We start from the raw sequence: 21,718 nt of genomic DNA, 5'->3' as shown, positions 1-21,718 counted from the left end.
GCTCAGCACAGACAGTGGAAAACAGCAGAGCTGACAGAGCTGCCGTGCTCGAAGCGTTCCTGGAGCCCAAGCTCTCCTCCACACGTGAAGACAGAGCCAGCAGCAGACACCATGGGGCACCTCTCAGCCCCACTTCACAGAGTGCGTGTCCTCTGGCAGGGGCTTCTGCTCACAGGTGAGGGGAGGACTCCCTGGGAAGGGGAGGAAGGAGGGTGCACAGAGAATGGCTAGGGTCCTCTGGGTAGGATGGAGCTCTAAGAGGGGACAGAGGGCTTCTCTTGGAGCCAAATAGGAGAGAGGACATGAAAGGGATAGAGATCATAAAAGGAAAGTCTCAGTGATCTGAAACTGTTAGTGAATAAACGATCTCCCATTTTCTACCTTTTCCAACTGAATCATCAATGAGCAATAAATTTCAAAAACTGGTGACAATAATCACAATTTAAGTCAGCGTGACAATTAAGGAAAACATTTTAAAAGGGGCATTAAACAGAGCCCTGAGCCACCAACCTCAGATGTTGGCAAATAAACCCCAGGACGTGAAGAGCCCTGGGAATGCTCAGTAACTCATCCACAGGAGTCTGCAGCCTATCCCAGGCACTGGGGTGCAACCAACGTTACACGAATCCCTGCCCTCACGGAGCTCACACTCTCATGGGTGGGGAAGACAGACACGCAAAGAGATCTAGAATGTGAGGTCAGGTGTTGACAAGAGCCCTGGAGGGAACAGAGCAGAAAAAGGTCAGAAAGGGAAGACCCAGGGTCTCTACAGGAGGTGTCAGGGAAAGGATCTCCCAAGAGCACCCTGATGTGAGCAGGATCTGAGGGCAGTGGGGAGGGAGCTGTGCAGATCCCTGGGGAAGAGTATTCCAGAGAAATGACAAGGTCAGAGGCACTAGGGGAATGGGAGTCACACTGCTGACCTTGACCCAGCAGGACACACACGCACACACACACACTCCAAGGTGGAGGGGTGAAGACACCTGCTCAGGACCCAGGGCCCCGTTTTTCCACCCTAATGCATACGTCCCAATATTGACGGAAGCTCTCTCCTCTCCTAGTCTCACTTCTAACCTTCTGGAACCCGCCCACCACTGCCCAGCTCACTATTGAATCAACACCATTCAATGTCGCAAAGGGGAAGGAAGTTCTTCTACTCGTCCACAATCTGCCCCAGAATCGTATTGGCTACACCTGGTACAAAGGGGAAAGAGTGTATGGCAACCATCTAATTGTAGCATATGCAATAGGAACTGCACAAGCTACCCCAGGGCCCGCATACAGCAGTCGAGAGACAGTATACCCCAATGCATCCCTGCTGATCCAGAACGTCACCCAGAATGACACAGGCTTCTACACCCTACAAGTCATAAAGTCAGATCTTGTGAATGAAGAAGTAATTGGACAGTTCCATGTATACCGTGAGTGATTCCCCCATGACCTCTGGGTGTTGGGGGGTTAGTTCTACTTCCCACACACGGGATTGTCAGGCCTGGACTGTGCCTGTGGCCCCCTCTGCATTATACCCCATGTTAAGGTTTGAGCATTTAGTGCAGGATACACTATGGGACAGACATCAAAATATCGAATATCTTACTCTGGAGTCCTGATCCTGCAGACATTTATTTCAGAGGAAGGACAATCTGATGTGGGCAACTTATCGAGGGGAGACCAGTCTCAATCTAGTCCCCAGGGGACCCTCCTGGTGAACATGTCCCTAAGAAAAACCCAGTAGGAGTCAGTCAGGGTGTGGCCTGAGGGGCCTTCTGGGATCCTCACAGACAAGCTCAGCCCTGGGAATCCTCTGCTCCAAAACACTATCCCAAGGTTCTCAACTCCTGGTGACCCTGAGGAGCCTGGGCCAGGGCTAGATTGTGGCCTGGGCAGAGCTGACTAGGAGCAAGAATCTGAGCTATCCGAAGGCTGTGGCTCCTGGAGCTGGTAACCAGCCAGAGTTCAGGCACTAGAGCCTCACTTGGGCAAGGACAGAGCCTCATCCTTCACCTTAGTCTCAGCCTGGAGAGGACAGATGGACAAGCTCCCCAGGCCACCAGCCAACTGCCCTGGGGGCTTAGGAGATGCCATAGGAAGTTCAGCATCCCCAGGAGGAGGAACAGAGGAGACAGGATGCTCCTGAAAGCTCCTTGTCCACCAGGGATCAGGCTGAGTGGCACTCTCATGGAATCCAACAATAATAGATGCTGTGGCCGGGGGCGGTGGCTCACGCCTGTAATCCCAGTACTTTGGGAGGCCAAGGTGGATGGACTATGAGGTCAGGAGTTCAAGACCAGCCTGACCAACATGGTGAAACCCTGTCTCTACTAAAAATACAAAAAAATTAGCCGGGCGTGGTGGTGCGTGCCTGTAATCCCAGCTACTCAGGAGGTTGAGGCAGGAGAATCGCTTGGACCTGGGAAGCAGAGGTTGCAGTGAGCCCAGATCACACCACTGCACCCTAGCCTGGGTGACAGAGCGAGACTCCATCTCAAAAATAAAAATAAAAATAAGATTGTTTATTTGGGCAGCTCCCCTATGCAGAGCTGAGGTCAAATAATTATAAATATTTTAAGGTTAATTCACAGACCACAAAACAAGCCAAAACCATTAACCATTTATACTATTTTGCTGAGGGGAAACTGAGCCACATGGCAATAAATACAGTCACTGTATCAAGGTCACACAGACTGTAACTGGCAGAACAGTTACAGGGGATTCATCTTCAGCCACAGCCTTAACCTCTCCTCTACTCCAGGGGCCTTATTTGGCATCTGTGGACCCCAATACCAGAGTTGGTTCAGTTCCTTTCTTCTTAGGCATCTGCCGCCCAGAGGGGAGACCCTGGTCTGGGGAGTGAGATCAAATGGAGAATTAACCAAGTTTTATTCTGGAACTTATTCAACAGTTAGAGTCAGTGTCAGAAATGTTCAGGCCTAGGCCAGGCGTTGTGGCTCACACCTGTAATCCCAGCACTTTGGGATGCCTAGGTGGGTGGATCACTTGAGGTCAGGAGTTCAAGACCAGCCTGGCCAACATGGTGAAACTCCATCTCTACTAAAAATACAAAAAAAAATTAGCCGGGCATGGTGGTGCATGCCTGTAATCCCAGCTACTTGGGAGGCTGAGGTGGTAGAATTGCTTGAACCCAGAAGGCAGAGGTTGCAGTGAGCCAAGATCATGTCACTGTGCTCCAGCCTGGGAGACAGTGAGATTCTATCTCAAAAAAAAAAAAAAAAATGTTCAAGCCTATCCCCTCAGACCCAGACCCACACCTCTGCTCCCTGGACTTGAAATCCTGTGTTTCCTGATGTGTTGGTGTCACTTCCACAGGAGGATAAAGGAAAGGACTTTGCTTTCTCTCCTTGCTCACACCCTGTACCAGCCAGGGCCCAATATGAAACACACACTCAGTAGTTCTCTCATGAATGAATGAATGATTTGAATGATCCATAACCTCTTTAGAGATTGGATCTGGTTGCAGAATCCTGGGAGGTTTTTGCCATACCTGCTCCCCATTCCTCCAGAGACTGAGACCCATGTTCCATCCCCTGATCATCTGCCCCTAAAGCCACCCCAAGTACCATATTTCATGTGACTCTGGGGCTGCTCAGCTGTGGGAAGGTTTTCAGGGCTCCCTGGTCTTGGTTCTGGGACACCAGAGGCTCCTGGTTGCTGGGGTCTCTAAGGTCACTTAGCCCCCACTGCTCACTGTCATGGGCATCTCTGACTCTCTCTGCTCCTCCATGTCCTCATTTTCCTCTTCTTTTTTTTTTTGAGACGGAGTCTCGCGCTGTCGCCCAGGCTCTGGAGTGCAGTGGCGCAAACTTGGCTCACTGCAAGCTCCGCCTCCTGGGTTCACGTCATTCCCCTGACTCAGACTCCCGAGTAGCTGGGACTACAGGAGCCCACCACCACGCCCAGCTAATTTTTTTGTATTTTTAGTAGAGACGGGGTTTCACTGTGTTAGCCAGGATGGTCTTGATCTCCTGACCTCATGATCCACCCGCCTTGGCCTCCCAAAGTGCTGGGATTACAGGTGTGAGCCACTGTGCCCGGCCTTTTCCTCTTCTTTTATCCCAGCTGAACTGCACAGTTTCCTCCACTCTTAGGCCTTTCCCAGACACTCCCTCTAACAAGGTTGACTGTCCTGTTCCCTTCCCGCTCACACTGTGGCCAGGCCCACCTCCCAGGCAATAGGAAAGGCACAGAAATGAGCCCGGAGCAGCCGCCCCTGCCAGGTCCATCACAAGCCACTGTCCCCAGGTCCCTCGGTGAGGCTGACATGTGGAACAGGCCACATGACAGGGACGAGTGACTCCTCCATACACTCTCTATACTGACTCACCACGGGATCAGAGGCAGAAGGACAGGTCTGCAGTCCCCAAAGCCCATGGGCTCATTTCACCCATTTGACTCCTAACCCCATCCCTGTCCTGCTGTGGCCTCACATCCTCTAGTGGTTCCTGGGACCTTCCCCAGGTGGAGCTGGCCAGGCGGGTGCTGTCTGATGGGTTTGCTGCCCATTCCACATACATCTGTGTCCTCATGATGACACCACTGTCATAATGTGGGGTCTCTCGGACAGGGAGATGCATTAGCCACTGGTGTCTCACTTAAGTCTCTGACCAATTTGGATGAATTTGGTCAAACTCTAGTTGTGTTTCCTGAAGTTGAGAGAAAAGGAAGAAAGCATTTCACATGACTGTTTTGGGTTCCTCTTTTTACCTGTAATTTCCACAGAAATTTGTAACATAGAACTCTTTCTAAATTTACTAACATAACATACATCACTTCTCCTCATATGGCATCGTTTCTCTCTTAATGCAATTAAGAACCCTCAGATATCCTTTCTGACAAGTTCTGTCTTCCTAATAGGACCCATGAGTCCCTTCTACCCAGGAAGTCACTGATTTCAAACTGACTTCAGCATCTTTCTTTGATCATAACATGATCCTACTGGACTTCAGAGCTTGGTTTAAGAGTTTATCATGCTCTCTAGAGAATATTCCTCTTATTAATTGGTGTTAGATCCAGAGGATTAATAACAATTTTCGCAAATGGAATAATTTAACTTCTCAAATTTATATCCCAGATCTACCAAACACACACAGTCCATGAGGGTCAGGTTTTCAGCAAGTTCATGCTCCTTCCATTCCACTAGTTGTTTATTCTGCATTTGCAAAAAACCCACATATTTCAGAAAAGATCCACAGTGTCATCACCTGCTCTTTTCAGGGGGAAAAGGGACATTAAAGACCAAAGAAAAGGAACATAGATATGCTGTTAAATCCAGGCATCTCCTGCCTGTCACCCTCACTCTTTTCTAGATTATTCCTTGCACTCTGCTCTATCTTTAGGGTCACTGGCTCGAGTCAGTCATCATCTAACACCTGGGAAAAACTACCCTACCTTGTGGTTCTGCTGCCTAATGACTGAGCTGACCTTCAGGCTTGCCCCTGGTGTCCCCTGCTATTTCTGCTGAAACATACAGTCCCAGGCCAGGCTGCGCAGTATCCTCAGGGTTTAAGGACAACGGGAGGTCCCATCATCACCCATCTCTAGGATGTCCTTAGACAGGGAAGCTGCAGAGAAAACACACCTAGTGGGGCAAAGTAGGACTGTGAAGCTGGAAGGGACCCAGCACCTGCATGTTCCAGGTGAGGACCCACAGGTGGGTCAGGCAGGCATCAGCCAGTCAGGGAAGGACCAGAAGTGCCCGGGGCTGTGATTCCCAGTCCTGGGTCTGTCCACGACCCAACACTGCTGCTCAGTTCACACTTGAGAAAGTCTGTACTTCTCTCACACAGAGCAGGCAGCCTCATGGTCTCTGAGCCCTCAGATCATCACGCATCTGTCTTGTGAAACACACACTTGCCGTGAGCTTTTAAGGACTCAGGTTGGCTGAGAGGTGGGGAGATGCCAGCTCTGATTGAAAAATGCCTGGCCGGAATCCCAGCACTTTGGGAGGCCGAGGCAGGTGTATCACAAAGTCAGGAGATCGAGACCATCCTGGCTAACGGTGAAACCCCATCTCTACTAAAAATACAAAAAATTAGCCAGGTGTGGTGGCGTGCGCCTGTAGTCCCAGCTACTCAGGAGGCTGAGGCAGGAGAATCACTTGAATCCAGGAGGAGGAGGCTGCAATGAGCCAAGATCGTGCCACTGCACCCCAGCCTGGGCAACAAAGTGAGACTCCGTCTCAAAAAAAAAAAAAAAAAATGAAAGAAAGAAAAATGACCAGCTGGGCACGGTGGCTCACGCCTGTAATCCCAACACTTTGGGAGGCCGAGGAGGGTGGATTGCCTGAGCTCAGGAGTTCGAGACCAGCCTGGGCAACATGGTGAAACCCTGTCTCTACTAAAATATAAAAAAATTAGCCAGGCATGGTAGCGTGAGCTTGTAATCCCAGCTACTCGGGAGGCTGAGGCAGGAGAATTGCTTGAACCCGGGAGGCAGAGCTTGCAGTGAACCGAGATTGCACCACTGCACTCTAGCCTGGGCGACAGAGCTAGACTCTGTCTCCAAAAAAAAAAAAAAAAAAGAAAGAAAGAAAAGAAAAGAAAAATGTCTGTGGAGGAATCAAAGGTGCCACACAGGGCAATCTTCTCTGTTATCTGCACAGCGGAGCTGCCCAAGCCCTCCATCACCAGCAACAACTCCAACCCCGAGGAGGACAAGGATGCTGTAACCTTCACCTGTGAACCTGAGGCTCAGGACACAACCTACCTGTGGTGGGTAAATGGTCAGAGCCTCCCAGTCAGTCCCAGGCTGCAGCTGTCCAATGGCAACAAGACCCTCACTCTACTCAGTGTCACAAGGAATGACACAGGACCCTATGAGTGTGAAATACAGAACCCAGTGAGTGCGAACCGCAGTGACCCAGTCACCTTGAATGTCACCTGTGAGTATCTTCTGTTCCTCTGTGGCCCAGGCTGCCAGCCCAAATCCATGCAGCCAGAGGGCAGGCCTCTCAGTCCCTCTCAGGTCCAAGGATGCAGACCCTTAACCCTAGACACCCAGGCTGGCCATGACTTCCTGTCCCAAGCAAACCTGGGCAGCCCCAGCCTGGACCAAGAATAGGAGGGGAGGGGCTGCTCCTGTCCTGGGAGGCTCAGGGTCCACAGCCTGTGATGGGAGAAACAGGTGAATGTCTGAGACCCAGACTCAGTGGACACAATGGAGGTTTGGTTGGGACTTCAGAGTTGTGACTTAGTAGAGAGGAACACTGTGGCCCTTCTTCAGACCAGGAGCTTCCCCTTCCCTCTGATGATATCACCTGTGGCTTTATTCTCTTTGCTCCAGATGGCCCGGACACACCCACCATTTCCCCTTCAGACACCTATTACCGTCCAGAGGCAAACCTCAACCTCTCCTGCTATGCGGCCTCTAACCCACCTGCACAGTACTCCTGGCTTATCAATGGAACATTCGAGCAAAGCACACAAGAGCTCTTTATCCCCAACATCACTGTGAATAATAGTGGATCCTATACCTGCCACGCCAATAACTTAGTCACTGGCCGCAACAGGACCACAGTCAAGACAATCATAGTCTCTGGTAAGTAATTCCTGGAGCATCGACACTAAGATCTGGGGTACAAGCTTTCTGGTTTTCAAATAGGAGCAGAGAAGAAATTTTCTTTTCCAGCCTGTATCCAACAGGCACAAACAAGTCCAAATTCTCCCCTGAACCCTCTCAATTCATCTCTGCAGACTCTCTTCCCTTTGTTTTTCTGATTTCTCACAGCTGACCTTAGCTCCAGCCTGGAATGTGGGAAGGGGGTTCTCTCAGCCCCAGAAAGCCCCATGTAGCAGGAGGGGCTTCACAGAGGGGGAAGCAGAAAGGGTCCTCAAGATCAATTTGCTTCAGTCACTAACATGTCCCTTTCTGTAACTTCTTGGCCTTCTTTTACCTACCCCATAAGATATAAGGAATATGTGAGGTTTTAAAACAGGCTCACATTAGTTTTCCCTAAATGAGGGAAGAAAATGCCCTTCATCAGGGATGAGCAGCTCAGACTCTGCTCCCCGCTCTACTCCCAGCTTGCCTGGTGATTGGCTCTGCCCTGACTCCATGTGGGGTAGGACGCAGGTGTGTGCAGAAGGTGTCCAGGTGGCCTGTCATGAATCCAGCTAAATCAAGATGGCAGTCAATGGCTGGGCGTGGTGGTTCATGCCTGTAATCCCAGCACTTTGGAAGGCCAAGGTGGGAGGATCACCTGAGATCAGGAGTTCGAGACCAGCCTGACCAACATGGCAAAACTCTGTCTCTATTAAAAATACAAAAAAAAATAATTACCAGGCATGGTTGCGCATGCCTGTAATCCCAGCCACTAGGGAGGCTGAGGCACAAGAATCACTTGAACCCGGGAGGCAGAGGTTGCAATGAGCTGAGATGGCACCACTGCACTCCAGCCTGCACAACAGAGAGAGACTCTGTCTCAAAAAAAAAAAAAAAAAAAAGGCAGTCAACACCTGAGCCTCCCCTGGGTCAGGCTGCCTCCCTAAGCTTGTCCTGGCTCTGAAGTCACCAGCTGTATGAGGCTGTGGGCACAGCACATGGGATAGCACAGAGCACAGCGAGTGACCCACACTTGGAGAAATCGGGAGATTCAGCCACAGGGGTTCTGCATTGGAGAGAATGGGCAATGCCAAACAGCGTGTATTTGTAGAGAAGGTAAGAATATCAGCCTTTTGTTAACACTGTGCCTACTCTCTAGGAATCTCCACTGTGATATTCTATCCACAGACCAGGAAGTAAAACTCCTCTTTACAGTGAGAAATCCTTCAAATTGGAACCAGATACTCAGGTCATAAAGACTGGATGGGGCATCATCATTCCCTAAAAAAATTATTTAATGAAAAAAAAACACTACCTTCCCTTTTGTAGGTAAAGTGACAGTCACAGGAAGGATGCCTGATCACAGAAAGCTCCAGGAAAGGGTCAGTGGGAGGCCAGGCGCGGTGGCTCATGCCTGTAATCCTAGCACTTTGGGAGGCCGAGGCGGGCGGATCACAAGGTCAGGAGATCGAGACCATCCTGGCTAACACGGTGAAACCCCGTCTCTACTAAAAATACAGAAAAATTAGCCGGGCGCAGTGGCGGGCACCTGTAGTCCCAGCTACTTGGGAGGCTGAGGCAGGAGAATGGCGTGAACCCGGGAGGCGGAGGTTGCACTGAGCTGAGATCACGCCACTGCCCTCCAGCCTGGGGACATAGTGAGACTCTGTCTCAAAAAAAAAAAAGTCAGTGGGAAAAACATTCTACCTGATGATGAGGTTGCTCGGTCTGTGCACTGAGAAGAGGATTCCAAGTGGGGATACAGAGATATCCAGAGGGTCACTCTGAGACGATCTGGGGTCAGGAGGGAGGTGCAGCCCTCTCCTTACAGATCATCACCTGAACAAAGACACTCGACCTTCTGCAGAGGGTCAGGGCTATCCCCTGGTTGATCACCTTTGCACAGCTCACTGTGGGACCTGAGAGCTGCGTGAGATCTCAGGGAAAGGAGCATAGCCCCAGGCCCCAGGCCCCAACCCTATTCTCAGTAGGTTATCTCAGATACTCTGTTTGTCCACAGAGTTAAGTCCAGTAGTAGCACAGCCCCAAATCAAAGCCAGCAAGACCACAGTCACAGAAGATAAGGACTCTGTGAACCTGACCTGCTCCACAAATGACACTGGAATCTCCATCAGTTGGTTCTTCAATAACCAGAGTCTCCCGTCCTCAGAGAGGATGAAGCTGTCCCAGGGCAACACCACCCTCAGCATAAACCCTGTCAAGAGGGAGGATGCTGGGAAGTATTGGTGTGAGGTCTTCAACCCAATCAGTAAGAACCAAAGCGACCCCATCATGCTGACCGTAAACTGTAAGTGACTCCTCACCCCTTCCTATATGTCCCTGGAGGATTACTCTGCCAGTGGTGTGCAAAATGGATAAAACTCACAGGAGGCAGAATATCAACGAAGAGACCATTATAGCAAACAGAATTGCAAAGTGGTTAAGAGCTCAGGCTCAGGCCGGACGCAGTGGCTCATGCCTGTAATCCCAGCACTTTGGGAGGCCAAGGCGGGTGGATCACGAGATCAGGAGATCAAGACCATCCTGGCTAATATGGTGAAAGCCCATCTCTACTAAAAATACAAAAAAAAAAATTAGCCAGGAGTGGTGGCAGGCGCCTGTAGTCCCAGCTACTCAGGAGGCTGAGGCAGGAGAATGGTGTGAACCCGGGAGGCGGAGCTTTCAGTGAGCCGAGATCGCGCCACTGCACTCCAGTCTGGGCAACAGAGCAAGACTCTGTCTCAAAAAAAAAAAAAAAAGAGCTCAGGCTCTGAATCAAATATACACATACTTAGTTGTTGTTGTTGTTGTTGTTGTTGTTGTTGTTGTTTTTTGGTTTGTTGGGTTTTTTTGTTTGTTTTGTTGTTTTGAGACAGGGTCTCGCTCTGTCACCCAGGCTGGAGTGCTGTGGTGTGATCAAAGCTCACTCCCGCCTCAATACCCTGGGCTCAAGCAATCCTGCCACCTCAGCCACCAGCGTAGCTGAGACTACAGGTGTACACCACCATGCCTGGCTAAGTTTTTAAGTTTTTTTGTAGAGATGGGGTTTCACTGTGTTGCCCAGGCTGGTCTCAATCTCCTGGTCTCAGCCTCGGCCTCCCAAAGTGCTGGGATTACAGGAATGAGCCACTGTGCCCACCCCGTATTTAACTATTCTAAGTACCTCTCATACAGATGGAAGCATGCAACATTTGTCCTTTTGTGTCTAGCTTACTTCATTTAGCACAATGTCTTCAAGGTCCATCTACGTTGTAGAATGTATCAGAATTTAATTCCTTTTGGAGACTGAATAATATTATGCTGTGTAGATAGATACATCACATTTTGCTTATTGACTCATCCATCTATGGACAGTTAGGTTGCTTCCACCTTTTGGCTATTATGAATAATGCTATTACAAACATGGGTATACAAACATCTGTTCAAATCTCTGCTTTCAGTTCTTTTAAGTAGATACTCAGAAGTGGAATTGCTGGATCAAATGGTAATCCTGTTTAATTTTGAAGAACCATCATACCATTTTCCACAGTGGCTATACCATTTCACATTCCCACCAGCAATGCACTAGAGTTCCAATTTCTCTACATCCTCAAAAACATTTGTTGCTTTCTGGTTTTGTTTTGTTTTGTTTTTTATAATGGCCATCCTAATGGTTATAAGGTGGTATATCATTGGAGTTTTGATTTGCACTTCCCTAATGATTAGCAATATTTAGCATCTTTTCATGTGCTTATTGGCCATTTATCTTCTTTGGAGAAATGTTTATTCAAGTCCTTTGCCCATGTTTTAATTAGGTTGTTTGGAGATTTTTTGTTGAGTTGCAGTAGTTCTTTATATATTTTGGATATTAATCCCTTATCAGATATATGATTCTCAAATATTTTCTCCCATTCTATAAGAGGTCTTTTCACTTTTGTGATAATGTGCTTTGATACACAAAAGCTTTTAATTTTCATGAAGTCCAATTTCTCTACTTCTTCTTTCATTGCCTATGCTTTTAGCGTCATAGCCAAGAAATCATTGCCAAATTCAATGTTCCAAAGTTTTCACTCTATCTTCTAAGAGCTTTATAGTTTTAGCTCTTACATTTAGGTCTCTTATGCATTTTGAATTAATTTTTATATATGATGTTACATAAAGGTTCAATTTCATTCTTTTGCATGGATATCCAGTTTCTTCAATGCCATTTGTTGAAAAGACTATCCTTTCCCCACTGAATGATCTTGGCACCCTTGTCAAAAACCATTTGGCTATGTATGCAAACATTTCTTTCTGGACTCTATATTTTATTGCACTGGTTTCTATTTCTTTTTGCCAGTACCATGCTGTTTTGATTACTGTAGCTTTTGGATTTCGTTTGTTTGTTTGTTTGTTTTATTGTTGTTGTTTGGGGTTTTTTTGTTTTGTTTTGTTTTGTTTTGCTTTTCTTTGTAGAGATGGGGTTTCACCATGTTGCTGAGGCTGGTCTCAAACTCCTGAGCTCAAGCAATCCACCTGCCTCCACCTCCCAAAGTGCTAAGATTACGGGTGTGATGATTACCATAGCTTTGTAAAAAATTTTGAAACCAGGAAGTGTGAGCCCTTCAACTTTGTTCTTTTTCAAGATTGCTTTGGCTATCCATGGTCCCTGCAGAGTCTATATAAATTTTAGAATGAATTTTTCTATTTCTGCAAAAAATATTACTGGAATTTTGGTAGAGATTGCACTGAATCTGTAGATCACTTTGGGTACAATATTAAGTCTTCTAATCCATGAAAATGGGGTGACTTTTCCATTTATGTCTTCTTTAATTTCTTTTGGCAATGTTTTGTATTTTCAGGGTACAAATCTTTCACCTCTTTGGTTAAGTTTATTTCTAAGTATTTTTAAAGCTCTTATAAATAGAATTTTTTTCTTAATTTTCCTTTGGATTGTTATTAGTATACAAAAATACTACTGATTTTTGTATGTTGATTTTGTATCCTGCCACTTTGCTGAATTTATTATTCTAATAGTTTTTTTGTGTGGAATCTCTAGGGTTTTCTATATATAAGTTAGTCTACTCTGCAAACAGGTATAATTTTACTTCTTTCCAATCTAGATGCTTTTTTTTCCTTGCCTAATTGTTCTGTCTAGGTCTTCCAATACTACATTGAATAGAAGTGGCAAAAGCAGGCATCCTTGTCTTGTTCTTGATCTTAAAGGAAAAGTTTTCAATCTTTCACCATTGACTATGATGGTAGCTGGGGGTTTTCATGTGTAGCATTTATTTTGTTGAGAATTTCCTTCTATTCCTAGTTTCAGTGTTTTCTAGCATGAAAGAATGTTGAATTTTGTCAAATGCTTTTATCGACTCATTTTCATTACTGGTTATAGGTCTATTCGGATTTTCTATTTATTCATGATTCTATCATGGCAGGTTTTGTGTTTCTAGGAATTTGTTCATTTCATCCAGGTTATCCAATTTGTTGGCATTCAATTACTCATAGTACTCTTATAATCCTTATTATTCCTGCAGAATTAGTAGTAATGTTTCACTTTCATTTCTGACTTTAGTAATTTGAATCTTCTTTCTTTCTTAGTCAATCTAGTTAAAAGTTGTCAATTATAGTGATCTTTTTTGAAGAACAACTATTTTTTTTTGGTTTGAGACAGTTTCTCACTCTGTCACCGAGGCTTATCATGGCTCACTGCAGCCTCAACCTCCCAGGTTCAAGCAATCCTCCTGCTTCAGCCTCCTGGGTAGCTGAAACTACAGACACGCACTACCACCTCCAGCTAATTTTTGTAATTTTTTGTAGATACAGGGTTTCACCATCTTGCCCAGCTGGTCTCAAATTCCTGAGCTCAAGTGATACACCTGCCTCAGCCTCCCAAATTGCTGGGATTACAGTCGCGCATCACTGTACCTGGCCTACAGTTATAAATTTCTTTCTTGCACAAGATTCTTAACTACTCTGAGCCTCGGATTCCTCAACCGAAAATTGCACTGAGAATGCCTGCTCCATAGAATTGCATGGGTTTTGGGTTTTTGTTTTGTTTTTGAGACAGGGTCTCACTCTGTCACCCAGGCTAGAGTGCAGTGGTGCAAACACAGCTCACTGCAGCCTCAACTTCCTGGGCTCAAGCAATTCCCCCACCTTAGCCTCCTAAGTAGTACACGCTACCACACCTGGCTAATATATTTTTATTTTTGTTTTCGGAGAGACAGAATCTCACCATGTTACCCAGGCTGAACTTGAACTCCTGGGCTCAAGCAATCCTCCCATCTGTTTCCCAAAGTGCTGGGATTACAGGTGTGAGCCACCACACCTGGCCCCATAGTGTTATTTTAAAGATTTAATGTAATAATAAACCTTCAGCAAAACACCACGCACAGAGGAAATGTTTCATAAATGTTACCTGCTATTACTACTACTATTATCATTAGCCTTGAAATCAGATAGTCCTAGAGTCAAATCTCAGATCCACCTCTCACTAGCCATCTGACTTTAGGTAAGCTTTTTACCACTCTAAGCTTCCATTTTTTTCATGTTTAAAATGGAAATAATGTCTACCTGACAGCACTATTTTATGGATCAAATGAGATATATGTAAAGCATTTAGCAGCACAGGACCTAGCACACAGGAAGTACCCCACAAAAGTAGCTAACATAGCATTAATCACCAGCCTGAGTTGACTGGTGAGGGTTAAGCCCCAAATAGTTGCAACAGATATAAAGAAATAGGCTGGACACAGTGGCTCACACCTGTAATCCCAACACTTGGTAGGCCAAGGCTAGAGGATCTCTTGAGCCCAGGAGTCCAAGACCAGCCTGGGCAATATAGTGGAACCCTATCTCTATAAAAATTATGTTTTTAAATTAGCCAGGTGGGCGGGCATGGTGGCTCACGCCTGTAATCCCAGCACTTTGGGAGGCCAAGGCAGGCGGGTCACCTGAGGTCGGGAGTTCAAGACCAGCCTGACCAGCATGGAGAAACCCCATCTCTACTAAAAATATAAAATTAGCCAGGCGTGGTGGCGCATGCCTGTAATCCCAGCTACTCAGGAGGCTGAGGCAGGAGAATCGCTTGAACCTGGGAGGCAGAGGTTGCAGTGAGCTGAGATCACATCATTGCACTCTAGCCTGGGCAACAAGAGCGAAACTCAGTCTCAAAAAAAACACAAAGAAAGAAAAAAATTAGCCAGGTATGGTGGCATGTGCTTGTAGTCCCAGCTACTGAGGACACTGAGGTGGGAGGATCACTTGATCCCAAGAGGCTACAATGAGCCATGATTGTGCCACTGCACTCCAGCCTGGGTGACAGAGTGAGAACCTGCCTCAAAAAAAAAAAGAAGAAGAAGAAGAAATAGATGCAAAAGGTATTATTTATATATTTATTTTATATATATATGGGGGGAGAAGCATTATACAAGAAATGGGACATGGCTATGATCAAATATGGGAAAGGCAGAAAAAAGGAGGTAAAGCAAAGTCTTAAGCCTGGTATGTTAGTTTCCATCTACTGCGATACAGTGAAGATGGGATTAAACATACGAGATAATTTATTGGGGTAAATGCCTGTGAGGGAAAGTGAGGCGAGAGTGAGAGGAATCTCAGACCATGATGCAAATCTGATTCCTGTGGAAGAGAAAGAGAGGAAGGAAGTTTTAGATTGCAGTTTGTTTGTTTGTTTTTGTTTTTGTTTTTTGAGACAGAGTCTCACTCTGTCGCCCAGGCTTGAGTGCAGTGGTGTGATCTCGGCTCACTGCAACCTCTGTCCCCCAGGTTCAAGCGATTATCCTGCCTCAGCCTCCCAAGTAGCTGGGATTATAGGCGCCTGCCACCGCGCCCAGCTAAATTTTGTATTTTTAGTAGAGATGGGGTTTCACCATCTTGGCCAGGCTGGTCTTGAACTCCTGACCTCGTGATCCACCCACCTCAGCCTCCCAAAGTGCTGGGATTACAGGCGTGAGCCACCGTGCCCGACCTGCAGTGCAGTTCTAATAGCGTTTCTGCAAGGCTGACAGGGAGTCCTCCAGCCATTCACACTTCAGAGTAAAACAGTCACACAAAACTGGGCTTGCTTTCATACCCCTGCTGGGAGCCTATGGGAAGCCAGTTCTCTATGCAAAAGAGGTGGTGAATTCAGAATGCACCGACTGCCACAACTGAGACACTGAGAAAAAGATGCAACCACGAAAAAGGTGGAAAGTTCTAATCACATACAAAATAACAATCAGCGTTTCTCACATTTCAAAGCCTTAAAAATGTCTGAGTGCAGAAAGGCCAGGGTGAAACTGACAGAAGAGAGATCATCAACCTAGAAACATGGTGATTGGGGTTGGGCGCAGTGGCTCACGCCTATAATCCAAGCACTTTGGGAGGCCGAGGCAGGTGGATCACGAGGTCAGGAGTTCAAGACCAGTCTGACCAATATGGTGAAACCCCATCTCTACTAAAAACATACAAAAATTAGCCAGGCTTGGTGGCACGTGCCTGTAGTCCCAGCTACTTGGAAGGCTGAGGCAGGAGAATCACTTGAACCCGGGAGGCGGAGGTTGCAGTGAGCCAAGATCATGCTACTGCACTCCAGCCTGTGCCACAGAGCAAGACTCTGTCTTAAAAAAAAAAAAAAAAAGAAAAGAAAAAAAGAAACATGGTGATTGAAAAAAAAAATTCCAAGGATATAGTTAGCTAATCACCTTCCAGCAACCTTCCTACAAAGAAACTGTATTCCTTGAAGGAACAATTAGAAACTACTTCACTCTGAGAGTTATTTCCCAGCCCCCACTGTAAAGTAATTTCACCTTCATTTCTTCTCCTCTTTTCTTCCCATGACAGATAATGATCCATCACCAGAAAATGGCCTCTCACCTGGGGCCATTGCTGGCATTGTGATTGGAGTACTGGCCCTGGTTGTTCTGATAGCAGTAGCCCTGGCATGTTTTCTGCATTTCAAGAAGACTGGCAGGTATGATGGCCTTTCCTCTTATTCTGTTTCCTCCAAGGCTGACTGCCATGCTTGGGAGAGGGAAAGAATTCTTTGCCTGTCTCTGGGCCTGGATCTCATACTCCTCCCACTAAACTCCTGCTTCTCGGCACTAATTCCCACAGGTTTCCTCTTCTCTGATCTCATGCTCCCTGTCTCCCATTATCTCTCAGACATGGCTATTCCCATCCCCATCTAATCTAGAGGAAGAGACTCAAGTATGTTCCTCTGTCCCCTAGTCAGGGAAAGCAAGGTCTAAGAAGGAAAACAAATGAAAAAATGAAAGAAGCGGCCGGGCGCGGTGGCTCACGCCTGTAATCCCAGCACTTTGCGAGGCCGAGGCGGGCGGATCACGAGGTCAGGAGATCGAGACCATCCTGGCTAACACAGTGAAACCCCGTCTCTACTAAAAAAATACAAAACATTAGCCGGGCGCGGTGGCGGGCGCCTGTAGTCCCAGCTACTCGGGAGGCTGAGGCAGGTGAATGGCGTGAACCCGGGAGGCGGAGCTTGCAGTGAGCGGAGATCGCGCCACTGCACTCTGGCCTGGGAGAAAGAGCAAGACTCCGTCTCAAAAAAAAAAAAAAAAAGAAAAAAAAGAAAAAATGAAAGAAGCAGCAGGAGAAAGCAAGTCATGTGCTCTGTTGACCACAGTAGGAAGAGGAGGGAGAAATAGCATAGGAAGAGAACCTAAGAGAAAGTAAAAACAACCAAAGTCCTCTTAAACAATAAATAGAGGAAAAAAAAGCACAGTATCTACCCTGGAAAACAAAATGGGAAAGGTTTTAAGGATAGAAGTAGGCACAGAAGCAGCTGATAAAGAATAAAATGAAATGTGAACATCCAGCAAACAGGAAAAGAGTAAACACTAGAAGGGATTGTAGTCAGACTGAAGAACAAGGCCCTCAGAAGAAACGCAGTATGAACATCAAGGACTCCAAGGAATTACCTGCTCACAGTGTCCTTCCTAACTTAAGGAACAAAGATTCTATGCTTGGGAATAGCAGTCACAGTGTCTGATATTTATTTAGGGCAAGCGACCAGCGTGATCTCACAGAGCACAAACCCTCAGTCTCCAACCACAGTAAGTAAAGCCACTTACCCCAGTGAGAACTGGTATGTTCCACCACGTGCCCTCCCATGGCAGGGAATCCTGGATTCCCAAACCACTCCCTCCCTTCTGAATTTTCACAGAAAGGATCTCTATTTCCCAACCCTAAGGTGGCATAGGTCTTCCCACCCTTCCTAGCCACAGGAGTCCCCTGAGACACATCTGAGGAGAGAGGCTCACTCTGCCTAGGCCAGGCAGGCCTGAGGAAGATCCCATGTTTCCAGGAGCCATTTCCTCAGCCTTACTCCTTCCGCCTCCTGCCTCTATTACGGATGTGGGCACTCTCCCTTGGTGAGACTTTCCTTGTCTTGTGGGTGCTGTGGGTGCTACAAGTCTCAATGCCCCTCCTTGCCACTGGAGCATGTTGCTGAGAAACCCATCTGGGCAAAAATCAAGGCCTTGTAAACTGGTAGAACTCTTCACAAGTGGATTGTGGCCTCTTGTGGTTCTGCCCCTGACCCCTCTCTGGTACTAACGTGCTGGGTCTGGACCATACACTCAGGGAAGTAAATTCGTTAACTGGTCCTTAAACTCCCCACCCTCCAACTGCCACCTCCTTCAGCTAGAATCACCTTAAGTCAGCTTTGCATTTCCATGGATTGCTAACTCTTCTTTTGCTTCTCCAGCTCAGGTCCACTCCAATGACCCACCTAACAAGGTAAGCATAGCCGGTTTTCATGGGCTTATTTTCTCATAGAAATGATTCTGTGTAGAATTGATTATTCCTGAAGACACAATGTAACATCAAGTTTGGGTTAATGTTCCTCAGTGCAACAACAAAGACTATTTGTAATCACTCCCATGAGTCTACTTTGTAGCAAGAACATGCATTTTGGAATTATTCCCATCCTGTGTCTGAATACTGGATGTGACCCTTAGTAGCTCTGTGACCCTTGTCAAGTAACCTAACCTCTTTGATCCTCAGCTTTGTCATCTGTAAAATGGGCATTCTGCCTACTTCAAAGAGAAGTTGAAGGGATTAAACAAGATAACCTACATAGAGCACCCAGCACAATGGCCTAAAAAAGGAAGGCACTGAATCATTCTCACTCCCCTAATTTCAGTCTGATCCTGCTCTTACTGTCAAAAGGATAATTTCAATTTTAATAGATCTGACATCCTGTTTTTTATAATAATTTTATAGAATTTTTCATTTTATGGTCGGACATGGTGGCAGGCGCCTGTAGTCCCAGCTACTTGGGAGGCTGAGGCAGGAGAATGGCGTGAACCCGGGAGGTGGAGCTTGCAGTGAGCCAATATTGCACCACTGCGCTCCAACCTGGGCGACAGAGGGAGACTCTGTCTCAAAAAAAAAAAAAGAATTTTTCATTTTACCTTTTCAATAGAGCAAACATACATACTGAAAAGTGCTAAATCATAATTATACTTTCACAATGTATGAACTTTCACAAGTTGAACACACCCAGGTAAGCAGCACCCAAATCATGAAATACTACATGACCTCCCCTTAAAAAGAGAACCTTCCAGTCAGGCGTGGTGGCTCACGCCTGTAATCCCAGCACTCTGGGAGGCCAAGGCAGGTGAATCACTTGAAGTCAGGAGTTCTAAACCAGCCTGGCCAACATGGTGAAACTTTGTCTCTACCAAAAATACAAAAAAAATTAACCAGGCATGGTGGTGGATGCCTGTAATCCCAGCTACTTGGGAGGCTGAGACAGGAGAATCACTTGAATCCAGGAGGCAGAGCTTGCAGTGAGCCGAGATCATGCCATTGCACTCCAGCCTGGGCAACAGAGCAAGACTCCATCTCAAAAAAAAAAAAAAAAAAAAAAAAAAAAAGAAAAGAAAGAAAGATGAAAGAAAAAGAAAGAAAGAAAAAAGAAAGAAAGAAAGAAAGAAAGAAACTCTACCAGTCACTTCCCTCCAAAGAGTAACCATTATCCTGACTTCTAATGCTCCAGATTAGTTTTGCTTGGTTTTGTTTTTATATAAAGGAGAAATACGACATATCCTTATTATGTGGCTTCTTCAACATTGCTTTGTGAGACTCATCCATATTGTTGTACGTATTTGTGGTTTGCTGGTTCTCATTGCTGCATTATCCTATTCCACTGCATATATACCATAATTTCTCTCTTCTAATGATCATTCATCAGGAGGTCAGCAAGCAGAGAATGGGTAACAACAAAAGCCCTTCTCCAGAGCTAAAATTTCAAAATGGTAACAGCTTGTGGTGCTGAATCACACCAGGCAAGGTGAGGCCCTGCCCTGTGTCACTGACTTAACTGATCATTACTTGTGCTTTTCAGATGAATGAAGTTACTTATTCTACCCTGAACTTTGAAGCCCAGCAACCCACACAACCAACTTCAGCCTCCCCATCCCCAACAGCCACAGAAATAATTTATTCAGAAGTAAAAAAGAAGTAATGAAACCTGTCCTGCTCATTGCAGTGCTGATGTATTCCAAGTCTCTCACCCTCATCACTAGGAGATTCCTTTCCCCTGTAGGGGTAGGGGGGTGGGGACAGAAATAATTTTCTCCTACTCTTCCTTCCTAATAGGCACCTCCAGGCTGCCTGGTCACTGCCCCTCCCTCAGTGCCAACAGATGAAAAGGTACATTGGGAGTCTGTAGGAAACCCAACCTTCCTGTCACTGAAATTTGGCAAAGCTGACTTTGGGAAACAGTGGCCAGAACTTCCCCTCCCTTCCCCTTTTCCCAACCTGGACTTGTTTTAAACTTGCCTGTTCAGAGCACTCACTCCTTCCCACCCCAGTCCTGTTCTATCAATCTAATTCGGATTTGCCATAGCCTTGAGGTTATGTCCTTTTCCATTAAGTACATGTGCCAGAAAACAAGAGAGAGAGAGAAAGTAAAGGCAGTAATGCCTTCTCCTATTTCTCCAAAGCCTTGTGTAAACTCACCAAACCCAAGAAAATCAAATATATAACCAACAGTGAAATTCCACACCTTTGTCCACTGTCAGGGTTGTCTACCTGTAGGATCGGGGTCTAAGCACCTTGGTGGTTAGCTAGAATACCACCTAGTCCTCTGGCAAGCCTGTCTTCAGAGAACCCACTAGAAGCAACTAGGAAAATCACTTGCCAAAATCCAAGGCAATTCCTGACGGAAAATGCAAAAGCACAGATATAATATCTTTATGGGCTCTATTCAAGGCAGTGCTGAGAGGGAGGGGTTATAGCTTTAGGAGGGAACCAGCTTCTGATAAACACAATCTGCTAGGAACTTGGGAAAGGAATCAGAGAGCTGCCCTTCAGCGATTATTTAAATTATTGTTAAAGAATACACAATTTGGGATATTGGGATTTTTCTCCTTTTCTCTTGAGACATTCCAACATTTTAATTTTTGTAACTGCTTATTTATGTGAAAAGGGTTATTTTTACTTAGCTTAGCTATGTAAGCCAATCCGATTGCCTTAGATGAAAGAAACCACCAAAATCCCTCAGGTCCCTTGGTCAGGAGCCTCTCAAGGTTTTTTTTGTCAGAGGCTCCAAATAGAAAATAAGAAAAGGTTTTCTTCATTCATGGCTAGAGCTAGATTTAACTCAGTTTCTAGGCACCTCAGACCAATCATCAACTACCATTCTATTCCATGTTTGCACCTGTGCATTTTCTGTTTGCCCCCATTCACTTTGTCAGGAAACCTTGGCCTCTGCTAAGGTATACTTGGTCCTTGAGAAGTGGGAGCACCCTACAGGGACACTATCACTCATGCTGGTGGCATTGTTTACAGCTAGAAAGCTGCACTGGTGCTAATGCCCCTTGGGGAAACGGGGCTGTGAGGAGGAAGATTATAACTTAGGCCTAGCCTTTTTTAACAGCCTCTGAAATTTATCTTTTCTTCTATGGGGTCTATAAATGTATCTTATAATAAAAAGGAAAGAAAGGGGCCGGGCGCAGTGGCTCACGCTTGTAATCCCAGCACTTTGGGAGGCCGAGGCGGGTGGATCACGAGGTCAGGAGATCGAGACCACAGCGAAACCCTGTCTCTACTAAAAATACAAAAAATTAGCTGGGCGTGGTGGCAGGCGAGTGTAGTCCCAGCTACTCGGAGAGGCTGAGGCAGGAGAATGGCGTGAACCCAGGAGGCAGAGCTTGCAGTGAGCCGAGAT

General features: G+C 46.4%; 1 protein-coding gene across 7 annotated transcripts; it reads left to right on the top strand.

Moving 5' to 3' along the window:
* The first annotated feature begins 10 nt into the window (after positions 1-10).
* On the top strand, positions 11-20,016 carry CEACAM1 (CEA cell adhesion molecule 1). 7 transcript variants are annotated; one of them, XM_030797105.1, is made up of 9 exons: positions 38-175; positions 1,062-1,421; positions 6,620-6,898; positions 7,300-7,554; positions 9,578-9,865; positions 16,363-16,492; positions 17,542-17,594; positions 18,248-18,279; positions 19,892-20,016. In XM_030797105.1, exons 1-9 carry the CDS (start codon positions 112-114, stop codon positions 20,009-20,011), a joined length of 1,581 nt encoding a protein of 526 aa, XP_030652965.1. In that variant the 5' UTR covers positions 38-111; the 3' UTR covers positions 20,012-20,016. The 7 variants fall into 7 exon arrangements, with proteins under 7 accessions (XP_030652967.1, XP_030652966.1, XP_030652965.1 ...); XM_030797108.1 differs by lacking the exon at positions 9,578-9,865 and adding an exon at positions 13,745-13,833 and having other exon boundaries at positions 112-175; positions 7,300-7,558; XM_030797107.1 differs by lacking the exon at positions 17,542-17,594 and having other exon boundaries at positions 11-175.
* The last annotated feature ends 1,702 nt before the right edge of the window (positions 20,017-21,718 follow it).

The sequence above is a fragment of the Nomascus leucogenys genome, chromosome 17 (assembly GCF_006542625.1).
Source record: "Nomascus leucogenys isolate Asia chromosome 17, Asia_NLE_v1, whole genome shotgun sequence".
NCBI lineage: Eukaryota > Metazoa > Chordata > Mammalia > Primates > Hylobatidae > Nomascus > Nomascus leucogenys.
The sequence above is the reverse complement of the archived record's forward strand: the minus strand, read 5'-3'. Positions and strand labels throughout refer to the sequence as shown.